The 24,703-nt window shown below is 38.0% G+C and overlaps 1 protein-coding gene across 1 annotated transcript in view; it reads left to right on the forward strand.

The window, feature by feature from the left end:
* VPS50 (VPS50 subunit of EARP/GARPII complex) overlaps positions 1–24,703 on the forward strand; it is a 135,431-nt gene that overhangs the window by 81,640 nt on the left and 29,088 nt on the right. Inside the window, exons 12-16 of the mRNA XM_072412872.1 lie at positions 9,787–9,927; positions 13,987–14,119; positions 20,881–20,966; positions 22,346–22,440; positions 23,110–23,208. Of these exons, the coding sequence (XP_072268973.1) occupies positions 9,787–9,927; positions 13,987–14,119; positions 20,881–20,966; positions 22,346–22,440; positions 23,110–23,208 (554 nt within the window). The remainder of the gene's footprint in view (positions 1–9,786; positions 9,928–13,986; positions 14,120–20,880; positions 20,967–22,345; positions 22,441–23,109; positions 23,209–24,703) is intronic.

Below are 24,703 nucleotides of genomic sequence, written 5' to 3' on the forward strand. Positions count from 1 at the left end.
ACAAAAGGAAAAGCAACAAAAACATCACATCACAAAAAAATATTTATGGAATGGATCTGATCCAGGATACAAAACATTTGCTAGCAAATAGCAAATTACTTTGAAGAACCCCTTCCAGGTTTGCTGGATCACCCAGCTTCACTGATGAAACTATATCCTCCCCAGCCTTGGGGAGCTTTAATAAATCGGTACCATTGTCCTTACCTAGCTAGTGTTTCATGTTACCAGCCTGAAAATATTTTCTGGGAAAACACTGGTATTGATGTGTAAGATCACTTAAACTTTGGTGCAAAGTTTCCGTTTCGGTAATTTCTCACTTCTCCTCTGGGAGAATACTGAGACAACTAGATTGTACACACAGACTGGAATCAGATTGTAAGCTGTGTGTCCATTTACACAATGAATATTTGCAGGACATCCATCTGTATTGTACAGCATTCGGGTGTCATTTTCAGAGAATTTGCTTTATGTGTAACGGCTGATAAGCGAGTCTTGTTTGAATTGAAATGTGATGGGCAAATCCTGCCTCTAATTGGAATCTCCATGTTACGGTCTATTATGATGGGAGAATCTTGTTTCTAATTGGAATCTCTGATGATGTATGCTAATGGGTGAGTGTTGTGTGCTTTTCAATGTGACGGGCAAATCTTGTAATTGTAATCACTCTACTTTGTTGTATGCTGATGGTAAATGATAGGCATATTTTGTAAATACTCTTTAAAATATGTTATCCGAATGCAAATGTCCAGCAAACATTGGGTGTAATCATTATAAATACATCTCTAAATCTATTTACACACCCTGAATTTTTATTGCCAGGTTTGTATTATCTTGAGCAGTTTTCTACCATTTCTACAGCTGTCCTCCTGACTTCCTTCAATGATCTGTCCTGCTGACATCTAATGACCGTTTCTGTTTCCTTTGGGGTAGGACAAGGCAGGACACCCTATTGCACAGCATACTTGCCGATTATGGCACATACTTACGCATGTGCATTTGTCCTGCAGCAATGACAGGTCCAGGTCCTGTCATCACTACATCCTTTCAAGGTGCTATCTTTGCTACTGGTACTTTGGTGGACTTCCATAATGATGAACGATCTTGTCTGGCCATTGGATGGTCCCTAATAGTGTAACTGCTGCCCATGCTTACGTTGACTCCTCCACACACCCAAGATCTACACTACGTGGCACAAACACATGCGGTGTAGCCAGGGCTTTATTTTTTGACAAGAGACTTTAGTACTGCCTCCTGGTGACTTTTTGTTTTTTTGAGTTTAGGTACGCTTCAAAACAGAAGGCCACTTGTCTCATTTCATCACAGCTCCCAAAAATATAGGAATCATTCCTCATATTCAGGCAGTGGGTGGGCCACACTATTATGTCCTGTATGCACCAATGACCTACCGCACATCCAGAACCATTGGTGTATAGCGCTAATATAGCCTAATAATATGGACCCATTTATTCCAAACTGCATACAGTTGTTTCAGGCTTTTGGCCATCATCAGTGCGGCGTATGGAAACAATGACTTTTTAAAGACTTTCTATGTTATGGAGAGCTAAAACTGGAAATATTGCCACCGAGTTTTGTAGGTAAATTAACTGCAGACAATTTTTCTTGATCTACTATTTTTATGTTTCCCCAAAGCGTACATTATTTTATTCACCTATCCAGTATTTAAAAAGTCTTTGTGACATATCACATAATTTTGTCCTCTCTAGCTCTCTCCTAATAAATTACTTCTCCAGACTGGCTTCAGTTGACAGCGATCTTAAGAGCGAAGAAATTATCTGCAATTTAAAATATGTTCTGCAAGGGTTTGAACTTCTGCAAATAAATATAATTTTCAGCCAGAACGGGTATCTCAACTTGCACTAGTGAGAGCTAACAAAACTAGAACTGTGTAATGTGCGGACCCAATGTAGCTCAGAACCACCTTCTGTTGTGTATATGCAGACCCAGTTCCTATCAGTACCGTTATGTGTATGTAAGCACACAAAGCCCCTCGCTATTCTGGTGTTCAACAACCTTGTTAACATAGGGGAAACCTCAAAATTACTTTCAGGTCTTCAGGAAACCCCTTTTTACAATTACTGTTTCACCAACTCACAGTACATTAGTGTGGGGTCAGTGGGAAAAATGTCTCCTACATTGCTGGCCATTGGGAATAATGTCACCATTACAGATGGCCAAAAAGTTCATTGGTGTCTCTTAAACTGACCTGAGAGGGACAAACTGCAACAGCAAACTCTGGAAGAACCCTGGTTGAGAAACACTGCTAGATATTGTTATTATTATTATTAATATTAAACTGTATTTATATAGTGCCAACATTTATTACACAGCGCTGTACAATAAATACGGGTTGCCATTAATAAACAGATACAAACAATGACACAGGAGGACCTGTGTCAAAAAAGACAGGACCGTGCCCAAAAAATCTTATATAGCACAGTAGGTTTTGCAAAAAAACTGAAATCCAGTGAATGGAAAGGAATGGGCCAAAGAAAGTCTGACTGGGGAGGAATGACTTAGATCAACCTTTTTACCACAAAAGTTCTCTAAATGATATCTAAGTAACCGAAAACTCCTTCTATAAAATGAATTTATTTAATGGGAAATATTTTCTTACGGTGGTGACCAGAACATCACACTTACAGATAGATAAAAATATCATTGGTGTCATGCAGGTGGCCCCGCCATGTGGCTTTGGACCCAGAACTAGGCAGACACCATCAGATGGGAGGTTAGTCAACCACCGCTTAAGGAACCCTTAGCAACCCCCGAGGTCTGCAGAACTTGGTTGAGAATGGCTACACTAGATGTTGCTGGATGTCCTCCAGCCAGGAAATTGGGTGCGTTCTATCTGACTTGCTGCAGCTTCTAATGGGCATTTGAATAAACCAAAAGTGTTCAGTGATATCAGAGTAATACTGCACTAGAGGTCTGGGGTTCAGCTTTAATAACATTTGTAAGCCATGGCTGCTGTCTTTCTTGATTGTCACTTTTGTCATAACTACCTAGCACATAGTTTTTTGTTTTCTTCTGCTGTGTAATTTGCTGTTGTTCAGCCATGTAATTGTCTTATAATTTACTGTATTATTCTGATCTCTGTCATTAGTTTTGGATTACACAGCGTTGTAGAACAGCTGATCTTCACCAGACAACAACATTAAGCCAGATAAAACCCCTCATACATTATCAGAGCATTACGCTTGTGTGGAAGCTGTACAGTACATTAGGTTATTAAACCACTTAAATTCTGAGCACTTGAAACTTTCCATTTAAACACTAAAATGTTAGCAAAGTACAAACAAAAGTAATTAAAATACATCTAAGGAAATCATGTTTGTAAAACCAGATTGGGAATAAACATTTCAATCATAAAATCCACCATTAAAGTTTGATTCAACTTGTAGTTGAAGGAATTTTCATTTTGCCCATCATTGCACATCATTTTAATGTCCGTATGGTTTTATGGGTATAAAATGAAATGCTCGTTGTTTCAAACTACAGAAGTTTTCTTTTAATGTTTTTATGTTGCCAAAAAAAAAGTATCCTGTAAAAGAATAATACTTAACAGTCTCATATGCTGTATATTTACATTCACTTTCTTGAAAAGCTAGAATTTCCACTTGTGTCAATGCCATCTAGCACATTAAATAGTTGGGTGCAATGTTGTACATTTCCAGTTGCTGGCAGGTGCCAGCCAATAGCGCCTGAGGCTTCAGGCATATGAAACACCCAGAAATATTGGATGCTTAGGGTTCCAGTGGAACTTTCAGTTCCCCAAGACAGCAACATTATACCACACATTGGGCTGGTGAGCACATTTTAAAGAGGAACCATAGATCCTTTTTGAAAATTTGCAGGCAGGTCATAGTGCAGAAAGGGACAGACAGTATCCTTTCTGCAACAAAACATACTTACCTGCCTGTTCACTATCATTTAAAAATATAGGATATGCTGAGTATTCAGTTATCCCTGAACTCCAAAGTACATGCGCAAGAGTTATGTCATCCTGACCTAGCCAATAAAGATGGATGAAAAAAAGATAATGATGATGGTGCCTAAAGAACTTGGTACTGGATGCCCTATGATAGGTAAAGGTGTTGTAGGTTGCTGTGTTCCCATTCTGTCTTAGGGCACTGTCATCTTCTTCCTTCTTGCAGTCTTTGGTCATCTTGATTGGCCAGGCTGGGATGACAGGGCAGGCGCGCGGGAGTTCATTTTGTCCTGGCAATCCAGGGGGGGGGGGGGGGGTATACTGGCAGCTATCCTGGCAGATGAGCTGCACATGTGCAGCTTAGCTTTTTTTGTCAGTTCCACCAATATATCAGGCAGGTAAGAAAGGTTATTGCACATTGCAGACATTGTCTGTTCCTTTCTGCAACAATGAGCTGCCAATTAAACATTTTTAAATGTGGAACTTTAGTTCCACTTTAATGGAGATTATATTTATGAACATATTTCACATTTTTGGATGACTTTCTTCGTCATGGGTCCTATATTTTTTTGGATTATATCACATATTTTGCAGAGCTTGTTGTGAGTTATACATAATTGGATTCCCCTCAGGAATAATAAGTAAAAAGTGTAAAGACATTGGGCATCTGGATATGAAATAAAAAAAAGACAGAGGCTTCAGCTATTAATCTTTCAACTCCAGGTTCACCTAGAAAAAAATGTAATCAGTCTCTGTAGGAAAAGGATAAAACTGCCTTTAAGAGGTCAGACTCATAGCTCTTATACGTAGGTCAGTCCACCCACAAGTGGTACTTTTATACTACACTTCACTGGTAGGGGCTGTGCCGATGGTTTTAGGCTTGATAGATTATAGTCTTGTGTAGATGGTCATATACAGCATACTTGCAGATTTATTCTGATTATATTAAGGATCAGTTTTAACTACCTCTGAGATTGTTCAGAGTTGGACTGGTCTATTTGATCACTTTCTGACCCACTTAGAAAATATCCTTTAAATTTTCCCCCCAGCTGTCTACCAAAATAATATGCTTTAGCCCACAGTGCCAAGTTTTCAGTGGGCTGCCCTGTCCAACACTTCACAGCTTTAATAAGAAGTCCCAGTAGCGTTCAGCCTCTACAGCATATGCTACACAGCCCATTCACTCCTCTGGCTGGTATGTACTTATGGTGGCCCCAGCTATCCAGAGAATTTGTCTCCAGCTCTAGAAATGAATGGGTTGGGTGGCTGAAGATTGCAAGGGGCAAGAGAATAAGGTGGCAGTGTCCTGAGACTGAACAGGGACAGGGCGTCCTCCACCGGCACCATTACCTAACATGAAACCCCCAGTACCATACTCTTCAACATGCAGCCCTGTCCTGCACTTCATAGTTTTAACAAGAAATCCCAGTGGCGTTCAGCCTCTAATATTATTATCCAGTGATTATATATCACCAACATATTTTACAGTCCTTCATAAAGTCACTAACTTTCCCTCAAAGAGGCTCACAATCTAATGTCGCTATCATAGTCATGTGTCATTACCACAGTCGAGATTCGAACCTTCGACCTAGCCCTGCAAAGACCAGACTGCTAACCTTTGAGCCACTGCGCTAACTCGTATTCCTAACAGCTAATTCACTATGGCTGGTTCTTACTTTTGGTGGCCATCCCTCCAGAGGATTGTGTCTCAAGCCCTGGAAATCAGTAGGCTTGGTGGCTGCATCTGCGTTACCACAACTTTTTTTTTCACAAAGAGTCAGAGGGCCACACAGTGAAGAATTTAGGAATGAGGATTTATAAAATGTAGAGACTTGGGAGAGAATGTTAATATTTGGTAGGTGTCCTAAATGTGGTTGGGCTCAGTATATTCAGCTGTGGACCAAACTCTCACACTCAGGTCATCGGTTGATGGCTGTAACCTTATTCTGTGTTTATATCCTGGTTGGTAATACCAGCGCCAGCTGTACCTTCATATTAACGCCTCTTAGACTTCAACTTTAAATCCTGGTTTTACACCTCCTTACTATGACTATGTCTATTACCAACAAAAATGAAATGTAATCCCTGCTGTTAATGAGATTCCCTGCGATTTATAGCAGCTTTATTTTGGCCATATGAAATGTTGCGATCTGCGTCTGCACTGCCATGTGGTTTTGGATGACAACTGCAGGCTGCTATTTCACATGCAAACCAGTCCCAAGGAGTACACAGACCTGCGCCGAGGAGATAAGAGTATCTGAATTGGAGAATAAATGGCAATGGCTGATCAATTACTCACACCTGTGTGAATCCAATTAAAAACACTTTCCCACATGAGCAGAGCACTTTGATGCACAGCTCCCCGAAAAGCATCACGGTGATGTATGGCTGAATGTCGCTTTAGGATTAGTCAAGGCATAGTGAGCCGTGTCCCCTATAGAAGCTGCAGAGTAAATGGGACTCGAACACAGAGAGAAAAAGATTTGTACTTGAAATAGTAATTTTGAATTATGTAAACTGTAAGCATTTGCTTTTTATATCACAGTAGTACGTATTACGGGTTTCTAAATTTACAGTTAAATGTTGGAAAATTAGTGGAAAAAAACTCAGTGATTCTGCTAGAAATCCAGAATTTCTACAACTTTGTCTATGTTGTTATTTAAAGCCGTTTTACCAGTCCTTTTATGTGAACTACAGAACGCTGTCCTCCCCCATGAATTATACAGATGGAGTTGTTCTGTTGCATAAAAATGCTTCTGGTCCTTAGATGACCCCTCTGATCCCTTATATAATATAAGTGAGTGAGTGGTCATGGTCAGACCTAGCACAGGAATTTTGTTGCCAGCAGGACCATCCATTAAAAAAAAAAGAAAACAAATAACCATATCGGAGGACTGGAAAGATGCAATGTATTCTTTCTGTTCCTGGTTTTAGATACATTTGAAAAATTACCTAAAGGTTAGGTGTACAGATGAATGTATAATGGAAAGTATATATGACTGGCTTGCATGCAAAAATAATTACAAGCAACCTTTGAGATGTAGACACCAGGCAGCATAGTTTAATGTATGACCACTTTATTCACCGTTACATTTACAATACAGCTTGGTCAACATGCCCCCTCTGATTTCTGATTGGACAATGTATTTAGGAAGGGATACTGTAGAGCTGATGATCAGATGATTCTGAGGTGGGTACAGCGCTCATCCAGCGCCGTTCATGGATCCATCCTGCTGGGTCTATGAAGGACGAAAGATCATAATATATAAGTGAAGGAGAAGAAGCGCAGCGCCGTGCCTCTCCATCAATCTCCCCTCCCTATAGAGCAGGATGGCGCTGTACGTACAACACTCATTCATGCATCCTTTAGATTTTTGTCGTTAGAAAGTATTGTGAATGATCCTTTCCAACGACAATTATTGAGCGTGTGTACATAGCCTAAGTCCTAAGGTTTAGGAATTTGCAGGTGTCTGGCATCAATACAGATCCAAATAAACAAATAACACTTGAAATTTTTTTGTGCTGTTGGCTGCTAAACCGCTTCCTTGAATGAAAACACTTTTCAAATGCCTGCATTTTATTTATTTATTTATTTTTTTTGAGAAATTGTATTTTTAGTAAACTTTTATATAAAAGAAAAAAAACATATTAAAGAGTAAATGTATCATGAATAGTTACCAACAAGTTTTAGAGAGACATTTTCAATTTGTAACATATCTTACAAACCAAATGTAACTTTTGTAGAAGTATGTGTACTTAAATGATGTGGAATAGCAGTATATAATTAATAGACTAAACAAGTTCAGTGGTTAAAGTGCCAATAAAAAAAATTATAAAAATGTAAGTTGCCACCCAAATATAACGCTGAGAAAATACATTGGTCGAATAACAAACAAGGTAGGATCATGGTGGCTCAGAGGTTAGCACTCTTGCCTTCTACTTAGTCCCATGTTCAAATCCCAACCAGTATATTATCTGCAAGGAGTTTGCAGGTTCTCCCTGTGTTTGCGTTGGTTTCCTCCTTGTACTCCGGTTTCCTCCCACATTCTAAAACATGCAGTTAGGTTAATTGGCTTCCCCCTACAATTGACCTTAGTCTGTGATAATGACATATGACTATGGTAGGGAAATTAGATTGAATGACATGACTATGGACTTTGTAAAGCACTGCATAATATGTAATAATAATAATCGTGAATGGAAGAAATGAAATAAACCAGAACCCACCTGTAAAAATAAATGAAAAAGTCATTGAGAGAAAGAAACAATAGCATAGAAAGAAAAGGAGGAGGAGGAGGAGGTATGAAAATAGTTTCAACTAGGACCAGTGGCAAATACAGTATCCCAGTCTTTCCAGATTGCTAAGCATTTGTTGAGTGGTTGAAGGAAATGTATCAAATGTAAAAAAAAAAATGAGCTCCCACTTCCTGTACCGTCCAATTTTTGTGCAGTACAACCACAGCTCAATAAAACCACTCCTATGGAGTTTTTCTGTGGCTTGCTGAAGCCCAGAGAACCCTTTTATCTATATGGCTGTAACCATTTACAAGTGCCAACTAGTTCAAATCAAGAGTCCACTAAGAGATAATTGCACCACTGTTTGACTGTTAAGTATTTTCTTTCCAGGCAGAACATTTTCTACTTATTCATTTTATCATTTTGTTTGTTGGCCTGACTGCAATTACAGTTTAAAGTTCATACCAGGGATGAGATGATCTTGCTATGAGGCACACAGGAGGGATGTTCTTATATGGACATTGCGGATCTAATTTTTAGTTGAAGTACTGGCCATTGTCCACAGTGCTATCACCTAAAAATAGAAAATAAACAATACTAGAAATAATAAAAAAAAAAACATTTGCAACTAATATGGAAAAACTAGATATAGTTTCTAATGAACTACCAGGGCCTGGAGTTGGTTTAAAAAAACACAATTATGTTATCAATGGAATGTCTTAAAGTAAACCCATCTTCAAATATAATCTGGTTTGCTAAGTGATAGTTGGTAATTCCCTCTAGAACAGGCGTGCCCAACAGGTGGATCTCGATCTACCGGTGGATTGCAAAAACAACGTGAATAAATCGCGGAGCCCTGCCTTTCAAAATTACCTCTACTGCACAGAGGAGTTAAATCTAAGTTTTTATTTGTTGGTAGATCATTTTAACTTAGTCAGTAGGTTGCAAGCCAAAAAAGTGTGGGCACCCCTGCTCTAGAATGACAGAGTTATCTGCCTTCAAATTGAGATGCTGGTTCACCAATGATATAATCATGTAAATCATGGTTCCTGTCTTGTTCCTGTTCACAAATGTATGACATATTCCTGTTCCAGTCTCTTAGTGTCTGATTGCTGGGGTAGAGAAGACTCAGGAAAAGCTTCCTCTTGCCTGCAGTAGTCTGTTAGTTAGGTTGAAAAAAGTTATAAGTCCATCAAGTTCAACAACATATCCCAGATATAAGCCCTTTTTCGGAGATTAAACTACTTTTCCTCCAGATACAAAGATAGCCCCCGTGTGCTTTATAATGACCTTAAAGTTAATAGTTGGGAAGAGAATTCTCTATATGGAGCATTTATATATTTATACAGGGTGATCATATCCCTCCTTACACGTCTCTTCTCAAGGGAGAATAGATTCAGTACACCTCAACCCACTGGAGCTGTAGGGCATCTTTTTTTTTTTTTTTTTTTTTTTTTTTTTTTTTTAAATATTGGAGCTATCCAAAAAAATGATCCTTTTGCTGAATATTGTGACAGTTTTGTTGGCATTTTGTTCATTTTACATGACTAGTTTGCACAATGATAAAGGTTAATAAGATTCTGATGTCTTTTATTTTCTAGACTGCAATGGACCAGCTTCACATGCACTTCACACAAGCCATCCACAACACAGTGTTTCAGGTGGTTCTGGGATACGTTGAGCTGTGTGCTGGAAATTCGGATACCAAGTTTCAGAAACTGCCCTATAAAGACCTCTGTACGGTGAGTAGCATCCCATTGTATCAGAATTCTTACATAGCTGCATTGAGGATTGTTCAGTGAGATCTACCAAAAAAAAAAATCTTTAAAGTTGATGTACCAAAGATAATGAAAGCTGCCATTGCTGAACTCATTTTAAAGAATTCCAGTTGTCTAACTGAACACATGAACCCCATACTCATTCTGGGTCAGTGATTCAGAAGTTATTAAAGCAGATCTAAACGTGCATGATTCACCTATCCACGATCCATCGCAGGGTGCCGCCATCTTTCTTCCCTTCTTCCTCCCAGAGATTATCTTCGGACACATTGATTGGCTGTGACGGGTTTATATAACTCCTGTACAGGCACATGGGAGTTTCTTCATCCCCCGCATGCACAAAGTAATATGGGATTGTCTGGTTTCTATGACAAATAAAGTTGATGCTGTGCATGCGCAGCAATGCTTTGTCGCCAGAAACCTGGCGCGACACCAGGTAGGTAAGGCTGAGGCACGGGAGTTCATTCATTCTCAGTATGTGCAGGGAAGCCGGGATTGCTGGATATCCTGGGAATTAGGCAAATGCACATGCACAGCTCAGCTTTTTTGACAGATGCACAGTGCAGTCAGGCAGGTAGTAGGGATTATTGCCGAAGGGACATCACCTGTCCCTTTTTGCAATAACGCAATAACCTTCCTGGGCAGAGCATTGGAGCAACAACACACGTATGCTTTTAGAATCAGGTCATCAATGGAAGTTTTTTTAATCACTCTTTTAAAACTCTTTCCTAATCTAAATCTGTAATTTTTTACGTTGAGAGTTTGTTGAAAATTCGAGGAAATTCATTGTAAAGTGGATGATAACTGTTTTTTTTTTCTTGGTTGTTCCAATACAATAGAGCTGAATTGGCACCATAGGGTCATGGAAGTTTCTTTCATCTATCCCAGCTTGGTTCTTCTGCCAATTAAAGCCCCCTCATTAGACTTCTATTAGCCATTGTTTTGCATTTTTTGTAATGAAAATAAAGCATTAAATGATTTCAAGGTAAAGTACAGAACTGATGATCTGAATGTACATGAAAGAACAATAAAGGGCTCCTTAAAAAATAGTGATTTGCCCATATGGCAGCTGTAACACTACTTTGAAAAGAAAAAGAGCTCTGCACATTTTAAAGCATAATTAAAAGGAATTGGAGTTAAAAGAAAATGCTGTGAGAATAACCTGTGACATGTGACTTTTCTCTCCAATCTCTTTGTTGTGTTAAATAGAAAGAAGTCCAAGAAGTATTACAGGCTCAATGATTTTTTCTAATTATCCTATGTGCTCAGAGTTTAGCTTTTATAAGCTTATGTAGTATCATAGTATGTCATTGCAAAAACTATAGACCGTTTGACAGTCTATTGCAATCATTCAGCTTTAACAACTTACCACTTTACAGCAGTCAGAAGGATGACAGATTGCTGCAATTGGCATATTGGTTTTTTCACTAAAATAAACTCTATGATTACACTTTTTTATTTGGAGAAAAATCTGCTCTTCAGATATTAGTCCAGCCATCTTGTTTCATCTTCCGCCTACGTGTTAGGAGTATGTGGGAGTTGACGGTGTCCTTTACTTTGTCAATTTTTCAACTGTGAAAATAGTCTCAGCTCAATTTTTTCCTACAGGAAAGACATTGATTCTTCATTGTGTTATGAACTTTTAGCAGCTACGTTTTACAGAAGAGCGTTTTATTTTCTAGGTGCTACAGAATCAAATATAAATTTGAGTAATTTGTCGCTTTCAAATTAAGGTCTGTTCACTCCGCAGACCTCGGGCACCTTGAAGAATTCATTTAAACGTGTTAATCATTATGCTACGGCTAAAGAGTCATTTTATGTGTATGATCGGACAGTTGTGTCACCTTCTGTAAATTCACCCAGGGGCCACTTATTCATCATTTATTTATTTATTTTAGAATATCCATTATTTACTTTATGGAGTGTAAAAGAGAAGAGCCATTTAGTACAGAAGTATTTTATAGCTGAATCTAAGTACTGATTATGTGTGACAGGGGAGTCTTTGCACGTCAAAAACTTTACCTTCTGCCAAATTTTTATTTTAAAACGGAACTATCACCAAAATTTTTATTTTCTAAAAAACGGTTATCTACCCTTTTGTGCAAAGAAAAAAATCTTTATTTTTTTTTTAAAAAAAAAGGGGAAGCCACTTCCCTCCTGTTTTTACTGCAGCGGCAGTAAAGTCTGAGAGTGCAGAGCCTCCTGGGATACCCACGTTACGTACCCCAGGAGGCTCAGGGGCGCTCCTTCTGTGCATGCTCAATCTTAGGTATGCACAGGAGAGGCTTTTTCCTGTAATAGGGAAAAAATACCGATCTCACGCATGTGCAGTAAGATCAGAACTCTTTTTCCCCCTATTTACAGCAGGCTGCGTCATCTGATCTGCGAGTGCAAGATCGGCTGACGTACCCAAAAGCAGAAAGAAGACGTTCAAAGACACCCAGCACTTTCCCTGACCCTGGACCAAGAAGAATTCCAGGACGGCATAGGATGACTAGCACGTCTCAGCGCCTTCGCATTGTGTATTGTAGCATCCAATCTACCCCTTACATTCCTGAATTACCAACAGCCCAATCTAGCTCATGACTTGCAGAATTTGGCCCTTGTAGGTAGCTGGAGTTCTTAATAACTTGCTGTCAATCAAAATGAGCAGCGATGTATATATAAATATATATATTCTTTTAATCTATTATTTATTTTCTGCTACAATAAAGAAAAACCTCTGGGTTTGCATTCTTAGATTGTTTAATATTATTGTGTTTATCACGTAAGGTTTCCAGCTATTTTCCATGCGGCTGTTGTGCCCACTCATATTTTTTATATTCTGAATTTTAAGGGTATGGAATATGTATTTTAAATGATTTGCTTGAAGCATGGTTAATAAAACATCTTCATGGTATATATCTTTTAAATGTTTAATATTTTTATTACTGGTTTTCCTGGAAGGAAGATTTAAAAAAAGCCAAAATGATATGCAGCAAAACATTGCATTTCTTCACGGAAAAATAATTTGTCATTGAATATCTCTTCGCCAGTGGAGATTTGTGATTTGTTATAGGAGCCGGGCTGCGTCATAATGATTTTAAAGTGTTTGTAAACCTCAAAACTATAATATTATAACATATTTTCTTTAGTTTTCTAAAATGTGAAATCAGAACCCTTTCGTTAACTGAGAAAAAAAATTGCCAATCTCAATCTCAATCGCATGCACAGTGAGATCGGCAATCATTTTCCCCATCTACGTCACCCCATGTCGCACCTGCGCAGTGCGAGATCAGGTGGCATAGGAAGAAGAATGTTGGCGCTTGAACGGAAGCAGATACTGAGACGACGCGGGACTAAAGGTAAGTGTATTTTGTATTTTTTTCATTTTGAGTTTAGTTCTGCTTTGAAGTGGAACGTTCATTCTGCCTTAAAAAAAAAAAAAAAAAAACCCTCATGTGGAAACATGGGTCCTGCTCTGTCGTGGCTTCTTTCACGCCGTTCCATCTAACATCGTCATCCTCTTTCTTACAAGTTCTTCCTGATATCACCCGATCTCGCACTGCCCAGGAATAGGATCACATGATGTTTCTTCCTCTAAAAGTAACTAAAATTTGTGCTGATTTTACCCTGCATGCATGACACGATCAAACACTTGTTTTTTTATTTTACATTAGGAGAAATCCTCTTGATGACGGATCCTTGATTTCAGGCATGCGAAGAAGGAGCAGCCCACAGCCTCCTGAGATATAAGACACAAGTATCCACAGGAGGCTGCAGGTTTTGGAAGGGAGCTCCTGAAAAAATCAAATAAACATTTTTTAAAAGAGATAGTTACGCTTTTACATAATACTGAAAATGTGATGATAGGTCTACTTCAAAGGAAATGATGTGATTGTGATATGTAGAAAATTTTACACTCACATGGCCATGATGTACAAAGATCTTTGCAGTCTGATGAAGCAAATGTACAATTGTTGGGATATATACTACACAACAAAAAACAAAATGTTTAATGCGTTACCTTTTGTTTCTTTGCAGCATATAACATCAGACAGCTACATCCCATGCTTAACAGACCTCTGCAAGGCACTGTGGGAAGTCATGTTAAGTTACTTTTGTACAATGCAGTGGCATGAAAAAAATGATCATGAGGAACCCCAGGCAGCTTCTGGTAAGCAAAAATGTATACACACACCCATATTTTTGTTAATTTTTTCAACCTTTCTATGGACATTTTCTGTTCTTGCTTCTCATAGAAAATGTGAACATGTTTATGACAGCAGCAGGAGGGTTAAAAAGACTAAACATACCCAATTAGAGCACGGAGGTTTATGATGCTTCCAGTTTGGTAATCTATAACTCATAAAATCAGATCATCAAATGGTACAAAAGAGCACTTGAATTCCCAGTAACAGTTTATCTGCCATAGGTGTTAATTGTTTCAAATTGCCTTTCAAGTTATTTTAGACCTCTTTTTAGGTCCTCACTATAGCCAAAAGCCAGATTTTTCCATTTGTCCACTTTCAATCTACAGAAGCTGGAGTGAGCGCTTTCCTGTAGTCACAGACTGTGTTACACAGACTGTTTTTCTTTTTCAATTATATTGCATTTTGCATACCAATTCAAGCACTTAAATAAAATATTTACTTAAACCTTTTGATAGACAGCATGGCCTTTCGGTTATTGCTGCCTTGTTTATAAATTTGTTTATAAAGTTCATTATAAAAAAGCAAAGAATAGCATTTCACTTAACACTTAACAAAAATCTGGAATTCTCATCATGTTCTGTTGTCGATTTTTGTGTGGTGACAGAAGAGGGGCTAGGTTGGCCCATTTTGAAGGTAGGGGCACTCCAGATTTCTGGAAAGTCTTATTGTTAATTTTCACTGGCCTCCACATGCCTACTCAGGAAGTCCATCCTGTCCTAAATAGTCAAGTAAATGAAAGAAAAGCCTTACTTCCACGACTTACTTTTGCATTACCAATTTATTATGTCAAAGATACATACAAAGACAAGTCTAAGGACATTGCTTTCCATCAGAACATGTTTTACCACTTCCTATTGCTGGACAACTACTGCCTCTGGGGAGATTCTACAAGTAGTTTCTTGCAGCGGCAGCTCCCTATGAAATGAATGGGGGCAATAGTGAGCGGTATTAGTACTGGTCATTGCCTGTGTAGATGCTGGTTCTTTAAGAACCAATCTGCCGTGTGAGTGAGCGGCAAAGCGCCAGCCACCAGGAGCTGCACAAGATCCATCTATTGATCCTGAAGCAAGTCTGAGCCTGTCCTAAAGAAAGCAATGTGCTTAGACTTTAGCTTAGGATAAAAAAAATCAAATAGAATGAAATTGACTCCCAGTAATTTTGGTTTTCCTCAAATTGGGATGTTTTTCCAAAATAATTTTTTACTTCAGTGCTATGATAGAACATTCTGATATGATTTCAGGGATTAAAGCATTCAGTTTCCATTTGTGTAGAAGAATTTGTGGATTTTATGCAGTATAAACATACAAGACCATTATTATTATTATTTATTATTGTCCAGTATTTATGTACCAACAAAATATTACACTACCTCAATACCACAATCTAAGGTCAACTTGGGGGTAAAATTAGCTGCAGGTTTTGGAATGTGGGAGAACACCGGAGTACCCAGGGAAGCCTACACAAACATGGGAGGAACCTGCAAACTCCATGCAGATGGTGTCCTGGCTGAGATTTGAACCTGGGACCTAGCGCTGCAAAGGCCAGATTGCTAACCTCCAAGCCACCATGCTGCCCGATCATAGACATATAATGGTTGACCGTCATCCAGATAATGTTTGCTCACATTAACATTCTACAAGGTTTAGAAAACAAGATCCATGTTATCTGAAGCTTATTATCAGGAGTGGTGCCATATTAGTAACATAATATGCTGCATGGTTACAATGTTAGCATTTGTGAAGAAAGCTCCCATAGAAAACAAAGGCGAGATGTACAATCCATTTAGTAAGAATGATTTCCACCGGACGCGTTTTGCAATTAGGCTTTTTTTTAGGGGAATCTGAGACATCATTCAAAGTAAATGTCCCAACGATTAGGTAAAGAATGTGAGAAAGCCCCAAATTTGGAAAATGGATGTTTTTTAAAAATGGATAAAGTTCTGGTTCACAGATTTCTAAATAGTCAATACTGGTTGTAAAGTACTGGTTGATAAACCAAAAAATAAATCTGTCTCTTAGTGTAGAGCAGCCACGGCACTCGGAGATCTCCGAGAGTATCTGAACAATATCTATTTTTGGAAAATTCATTCATTGTGTTTTGCCTTTCAAGTTATTTTAAACCTCTTTTTATGTCCTCATGGCCAAAAGCTTGATTTTCCCACGTGTCCAATTTCAACTGATTTCCTGTAGTCATGATATTACCTGGACAGTTTTTTCTTTTGCCATATATATATTTTGCACACCTGGGATTTTCCCATATTCTCCACCTAATTGTTGGGACATTTACCTGGAATGATGTTTCCCCCTGAAAAAGCTTACTGTCGAAACGCATCAGAATTTAGATCATCCTTATTAAATTAACTGTGCATCTCCCCTTTGTTTTCTATCAGAATTTACTTTGGAAACCATCAAGACAAAAAAAAAGGTGCTGCTCTTTTTTTTTTTTTTTTTAAATATATTATTTAATATGTAATATTTTACTTTTATATAACGATCTAAATGGGAACAATATTACTCCATCACTGGTTTCAGTGAGAAGAATAATGCCCTATTATTTGTTAGTTTGCTGGTTTAAATGGGGCAAAAGGGTGAAAAATGTAGCCAAATGTCTCATAACAACCAATCTCCTTTCCATCTTTGTAATATACAATAAAAAAAATGAAAGTAATACTCTGACCAGTTACTGAGGGCAACAACACTTTTGTTGCGACATTTTAAAAAAAGAGGCAGAATATCCTTAGCTGCTAGCTCTGCAGGGCACCGGAGGACATACCTGAAGAAGTCTAGAAGACCTTCAGTTCTGACATCTCCTAATTGACTTGCAGATGACACTTCGGAGTTCTTTTCAATGTACTGCAGAGACAAGAGGTCACACGCTCTGCACTATCACATTACCATCTTGTTTTCAAAGAATGTTAATTAGGGCAGTTTGAAGTAGTAATAGGAGAAGTTAGCGATGATTAATACAACTTCTTTATATGCTGATCTGTAGAAAGAAAGTTTGTCGAAACTCTCAGGATTAAAAAGCACCGATATGGTGGGGTAAAGAAATGTATTTCTGGTATTTGGCCTTGGATCGTCTTTGGATAAATAGACAAAATAGTCCAGCTTTTTATTTTTAAAGGGCCACATCAAAATTTCACGTTAACATTTATAGTATTTACATATATAGTATATGGTAACTGTTTTTTCATTCTTACATTTTCTTTAAAGGATAAATGTATTTTTATAAAATGAAAAAAAGAGGGATTGGGTAATTATACTTACCCCAAGGAGAGTAGGGAGTTGAGTGGTATAATTACTTTACAGCATGATTAAAAATATCAATAACACTTTAGTTCAAACATATAACTAAAAACATTTTGCTTTCCAACTCCAAAACCGCACTGCAAGAATCCAGATTTGCATGTGACAGCGGCCGTAATGCTAATCTTCAGAGGAGGACAAAAGCAACCTCTCCCTTCTTGTGAATTGTGCCACGATCTGCCACGGCCATGTGTAAAAGATAGTTTTCATTAGCTCTCATACACTTGAATGGGAGCAGATGGGACCGTGGTTGAGCCCACAACAGAGCAGTGCAGCTCAGATATGGCCCATAGGGATCCAATGATAGAAAGCTTAGTCAGTTATTACAGTTAAAGGTTTGATGCATGTGTAAATATTCTAGAGAAAAAGGTTAGAACTGCCGATTTAGAAAACTCCCCAGATGTGCAGAAGAATCCATAATTAGACATAAACCTTTCCTGTATTACATTTAGTTTGCTAAAAGCACTGGGCATCTTAAATTGTTTTTTTTATTTGTGTGTTTTTTCTTTTTTTACTGTTTATTGAAAACAAAAGCTGCCACCCAGGGTATGGTTCACAGTGATTGCTGGGAGGGGGCTGACAGTTTACTGTTACTGATTGTTCAAATTGCAGCCTGACTTCCACCTCTAGCTGCCCCCATTTATTCCCTTTAGTGAAGCTGCTGACTTTTGAGTTAAAACATGTTAAAGCATTTATGAGTTTTATTGGATTGGGTTTACATGCAGCTCATGTATAGCTGAAACATGGAAAATCTCCATAAATTTACTCAACAGTTTTGGGTTGCCAGCTCCCTATGAAGCAAATATCATGAGAACACAGCCCTAGAACCTATGGTCATTTGCCATAAAAGGAAGTTCAGTGCAAAATGAAGTGATTGTAAAACCTTTTTTTAATTAGAAATACATTAAATCTCCTTGCAAAATGCACTGAAACTTAACAAATATTACCTATTCTACTTTAAGGTCATACCTTTGAAATCATGTATTATTCCTCTTTTTTATGTCAAATGTGATTACCGAGTTAGGGAAACCGTTTGGATTTTAATGGAATTTCTAATAGATTTTTTTGGTGTTTTTTGATCAATGTTTTTTGTTACTGAACTCTGTACTTTCATTATTATTCACCTTCTTCGGTGAATAATTATATGCCCTAGGGCTGTGTTTTCATGTACCTTATGTGTAGACTAAATAGTTCCTTTTTATGGTGGGTTAGATAAATTGAGTTGCTTAGCACACCAAGAGATCCTGGAATTTGTTCTATTAAAGGATGACATTGGGAGAAATGAAAAAACTGACACCCATGTTAGCATAATAAAATGTGTTTTACAGTCATTGGATTATTTCTTTGGTTCTGGTGATTTGATAAGTTAAATATTAAGGACATTAGGAGTGCTGCTGAATGTCACTAATCTCTTTGAAGATTACCACAGCATATTTACTGGTGGAAGAGTCCATTTGTGCTAATACGTTCTTTAACCTTTGATCTCTGTATTGACAGTTGTTGTGTCAGCCCTATACTAAATTAATTGTAAGCTTCCCTGCTGGTCTATACAAGTCAGTAACCTCCCACCTCTATTGGGGACCAGGAGTAAGTATATACGATTTTACACCTAAATCCACCATTTTTAAAAATCTGTTTATTAAGGTCTCTTCTAGTCAAGGTTATGGTTCAAAATTTGAGAAAAATGGCTTGTGTTGACAGTTCTGGATTTTTTTTATCCACACGTTTCCAGATCAGTGACACGAAGATACTGAGGAAAAAGACATCTAGCCAGTTAGTATTTTTAAATAGAAGTCTGTGGAAGCCCTGTGTTCTCCCCCGACTTTTTTTTTCCGCTGAGTGAAGGAAGCTGTAGCTAGGTGGTCAAAAATGGGAAGACAAGACACGAAAATTTGGTTAAGATTAAGTATAGTAAAAAATAAGTATACCTTTCCCCAGCACTGCTGGTAGACTGGTAATTCTCACTGACATCTGACTCTATACAAAGCCCAGCCTGAGCATCTGTCTTATTATTATTATAATTTTTAAACAGGATTTATATAGCGCCAACATATTACGCAGCGCTGTACATTAAATAGGGACTTATGATAACCAGGTGGCCGCTAAAATGCTCTGGGTGGTGTGCCAAGCCAAAAATGGCTGGGGAGAACACAGTCAAGATTTTCCTAATTAGCGTTTAGGCATCTGTTTAGGCAGAGATAAAAAATCACAAATTAAACTGAAGTAATATATCTCAAACCCTCTTGGACTCTCCCTTGATTTCAGTACCACCTATTCTGTTCTGCCACATGATCGATTACTTGTGCACAGTGGCCACCAACCTTTTCAGTTCCGCAAACCACTGAAATCACCGGCTTCTGACCGCCCATGCCCAGGGAGCGCGGTGTCACTCAAAGAGAGAAAAACCTCCCCCTGAGTGACCTCATTATGACATAACGCCGCCCACTCTCCCATCGCAGATCTGAGACTGCAAAGGGAGAGTGGGCGGGCTGTGTCTAAGGACAAAGCCCGCCCGCTTCCCTGAGCCTAGGAACTGCACAGGGGACATGGTCCGCGGCTCTGGGTCTCCCAAGTGGGGTCCTTCTGACCGCGCTCGGGGGTGCGCTGGCCAGAGATGTGGACGACCAAAATTTTCTTGCAGACCATCGGTTTGCAACCGCTGACTTAGAAGATATCTAGCAACCGGCAAAAATAATATCTTGAAGGCAGGAGGCATAAATTTGTTACTAGGACGTGTTTCTCATCATACTTTCCTGAAGAAGCACACTTTGAGAAACGCGTTGAAAGATTTATGAGATTGTCATGTACGTCTTAATATATCGTATATTAATGATATTTGTATCTTTTATTTATTATGTAAAGAAATTATTTTTTATTTTATGAACATGTTTGTAGTAACCTTTTAAGAAAAGGTGCCCTAAATGTCCATAATAATTTATGTTTTGTATAGGTACCTATGAGTTCTGGTCCTCCTAAGTCCCTTAGGTTTGCCTTTCACCTATTGCTATGAGTAACACTTGAGTTGGCAATATCTAAGCCCCTGCTGCCCAACCTATGGCTTATCAATTCTGATCATTTGACAAAGCCAGAATTAAAATGACAGTAATCTGTACCAGTCATTGTAACATGTCCCCAGCAAATTTTTGCGAGTCCCCCAAATAAATCTTTATTCATCAGTCTATGACAATCCCATTTTGCATTGTTTAACAGTCTTCTGTACCACTTCTGTAGTCTCTGATGGTTTTCCCATAGCTTTTCACTAAATCTCATGTGTGGCCCTAAGAATCAACGCTTGAGGTCCCCTATATCTTGGCCATCAGTATTGTGAACACTAGATGAGAATTTAGTTTTTTTAGATCAGAGCTTCCAACACTTTGTCTGCTTATGTTTAATTTTCATTTTGTTTTATTGTATATTAGACAGTATATCTGGGAATGAAGAAAATAACTTTGATCGGAGCTACATTAAGAAGAAATTAGAACACGGATTAACTCGGATATGGCAGGTTGTTTTCATTTAAATGTATTTGTCTTTTTTAATTTTCATTTGGTGTTATTTGGTATTAACGACTTGTGCTTGACATAAATTACTGGTAAAACTTGTCACAATCCTGGGAAATTTAAACCATCAATAAACACACATGATTACAAATAAATTTCTTAAGTAAAAAATAATAATCAAAGATCACTGAAATTATATATCGTATATTATAAATCATACATTACTTACGAAATGTATCTGTAGTCGTGTATGTTTATTGATGGTTATGTGAATTGTGTAAACTTAGGTCTGAATATTTCCTGAGGAAGCAGATTTATGTCTGGGAAATGCGTAGAACCTTAAAAAGACCATTGCAAGTTGTACAATTCTGTGTTTTGTTTTTAATTTTAATACATTTTAAGTTTTTAATATAATAATTTTTTGTTTAATATAATGGGTATACTGAATGCCTTGATAGTCCTATTTGGTAAATTTGTGAGGTGGTTGTAATGTTACCAGAATGGGGCTTGATTAATTAGGTCAAGTGGCGCAGCTTTGTTTCTCTAAGTCTTTGTTCACATGGAGAGCATAAATTGGCTCCATGACATGTCAGCACCTTGATCCTTGAGTATCAGCATTACAATTTGGACTTTTTAGGCAGTTAAATTCCTACATAAAGGGGAATTTAACTGAATAAAAAGTCCAAATTGTAAAAGCAGTGTTACTAGATATCTACAGAACTAAAGATGACTCCTGGATTAGAGAGAAGAAAAGATGTTCTGTAGTCCTGACACTGACAACATTGTCTTTCTTTGGACAAAAGTGTTACTGGCAGGATTTCAGGGTGAAAACTAATGCAACCACCACCAGCTTAAGGACTTGGAAGCTGCAGTCTATTACATTTTTATATCTTTGGTTTGGATACACTTTAAGACCATAATCTGCCAGGACACCAAATTCCATCTTCATTATTATTATTTACGCTCTGACAAATCCATTTTTTTGTTTGGTTGTATATTTATACACAAGAAGAAGAAATTTAAGACCAAAAAATTACTATTGTTCCTCCATGTCATGTCTAGAAACACTCTGCGTTGTTTTCATACACATTTTGTTCCCTGCATTATTTTATTTTTCTGTTGTGATTTCTACTATTCTCTGCTCCAGTAGATGCCTGGGAGGTGGTCAGCATACCACAGCTTTGATTCTATTCCTCCTCCCACTGTATGGCATTGTTGATGTCAGCGAAGCCATATCTGTGCTAAAGAAAGAGACAGATTGTCAAAGAAATGTTCTTCCTGTATTAGAAAAAACAAACATATTGGCCATGCCAGGCACATGGCCTCAGACCATCGCCTGCACTGCTACATTATATTAACAAATGTTTTGTATTTTGTTTTCAAGGATGTTCAGCTAAAAGTGAAAACTTACCTTCTTGGAACCGATATGTCCAATTTCAAGTATGATGATTTTATTATGGTCCTGGATATAATTAGTAGGTGAGTGTGTCTACATCCTATAAAGAAGAAAATTACCAGTGACTGATTTTTTTTTTTTTTTTTACACCAACGTCTGGATTTGGAAAAAGAAATTCAAAAAGTTGAATGCTTTGCCCGTTTTCAATGTTTTTCAATGTCTAGTTCGTTCGTTTAGTACCTTTAAATTGTGGTGATATTAAGGTGCAATTAAGGATGAAGGCAGGCCAGCACACTTAGCATGTGTTGTGCATGAAATTGCACACATTAACACAAGGGACCTGCTTTAATAATGCTCTCCAAGACTTGAGAAGATAGACTATCATAGAAGAGCCTGGGTGATCTGGTCCAGGATTGAAAACATTTGCCCACTGATAGCAAGAAGAAATCTTTTCCATGTTTGCTGGATCATCCTGGTGATCCTCCCATGATAATGTATCCTCTCCATTCTTGGAGAACTTCAATAAATCAGGCCCAATGCATTAGGTCAAGGAAGAGTTGTGGAGAACAAGTTTACTTTCTGTTTTATTGCCTTACCTTTGCAGTGTCCCCTCCTCTGTGCACTCAGTTGTTAAGTGATTTGCCGCAGCATTTCAGTAAACTACATTGGGGGACTGATGTATACACAATTTACAAAGCTAATATCATCATTTGCCTTATTAAAATGAAACTTACATATTTTTTCTATCTAAGGCTAATGCAGGTGGGAGAGGAGTTTTGTGGCAGCAAGTCAGAAGTCTTACAGGAATCCATAAGGAAACAAAGTGTCAACTATTTTAAAAATTATCACAGGTGAGTCCTGATGGTGTTCTGTCTGTGCCAATCCAAAACAGTCCATATTGGACATAATGTGCAAAGTATTAGCTAATGTAAAGCATGTGACAGATAAAAGGTTTTTCCTTTGTCTTTATAAGACTTCGGCTATGTACACGTTAGATTTTTTATTATTGGAAAGCATCTTTCATGATCATTTCAAACAACAAATGACTAAAGCATGATAGAATGAGCGCTGTACATACAGGGCCGTTCCGTTCTATGGAGAGAGGAGGGGGAGAATGAGCGAGCAACATCCCGCTGTGCTCTCCTCCCTTCACCTCCATTGCAGTCCGTCGTTCCTGGATCCACTAGAATGGATCCATGAACCGCATCGGATGGCCGCTGTACACACGTCAGATTCTAGTCCGAGATGATCCCTGAGGCAAGAATCAGATGAGAATCAACTGACGTGTGTACGTAGCCTGACAAATTACATTATTGGACTCTTTGCTTAACAAGAACACTAAACTTGACAGGGCCAACATTTTTTCTCAGTGTGATTAGTTCCCCAGAATGACTTCTCTGGAGCACAAAGTACAATTTAGGGGTTATTTGCAGATCTAGGGGCCTTTGACTAAACATTTTCTCACTTTTGTGGTTTTTCAACCAAATCTTATAGCTTGGTAGTGATAACACTGCTGTCCACAGCCAGGTCTTTTGGCTTTTGAGAATCATCCAGTGGCTCGAGTTTTTACTTGTCATATAAAAATGTAATTTCCTCAGAAGTCTGTACTTCGGACTTTTGAGGATTGTGATATTTGTATAATTTACCAGCCAACCTTGTCTAAAATCACAGTAAAAAAGGCATTTTACAGAAATGTGGTCTCTTGTAGCCTTTTTTCCTGAAAGACATCTTAAACCTTTTAAACTTTTCAAACGGTAAATGTCCTTTTTGCACTTTAAATGTAAATAAATGAAGTACTCAACGACAATAGAAATATAATATTCACAACTTTGCATAAGTAATTAGAGAATCCGATTTCAATTTCCTAAACAAAGGAATTAATTGAAACCCCAGAGTTTTCCCGGAGCAGTAGTACTGCCAGCGTAGGCATTTCTATGCGGTGATTCTCACTGACGCTTGCAGGAAATCTCATCAGAAAGCTTAATGTGTATTCCCCGATGCATGCCCGTACGTCTGAATCTTAGCTGCTGTCCATTTCAATCAATGATGAAATCCTGTAGTGTATGAGTGGAAGCGGAGAGAGTGATCAACTTAGGTACATTATAAACACCAGCACAGTATGTAAAAGAGATGATAAACTATTTATATAGAATATATACAAATCTTCCAGTAAATTGCTGCTTAAAATAATTTAAAGTCTTTCCAATGACTTATTTTGTTTTTTTACTACTCTTAGAAAACTAAGATTTTAAAGTAAATATGATGTGTTAAAGAATACCTAAATCATAGCATGCTTTAGGCATTATGGAGTAATTCACCTTAAAATTATCAACAGAAGCCTAGAAA

Source organism: Pyxicephalus adspersus, chromosome 5, assembly GCF_032062135.1.
Source record: "Pyxicephalus adspersus chromosome 5, UCB_Pads_2.0, whole genome shotgun sequence".
NCBI classification, from domain to species: Eukaryota; Metazoa; Chordata; class Amphibia; order Anura; family Pyxicephalidae; genus Pyxicephalus; species Pyxicephalus adspersus.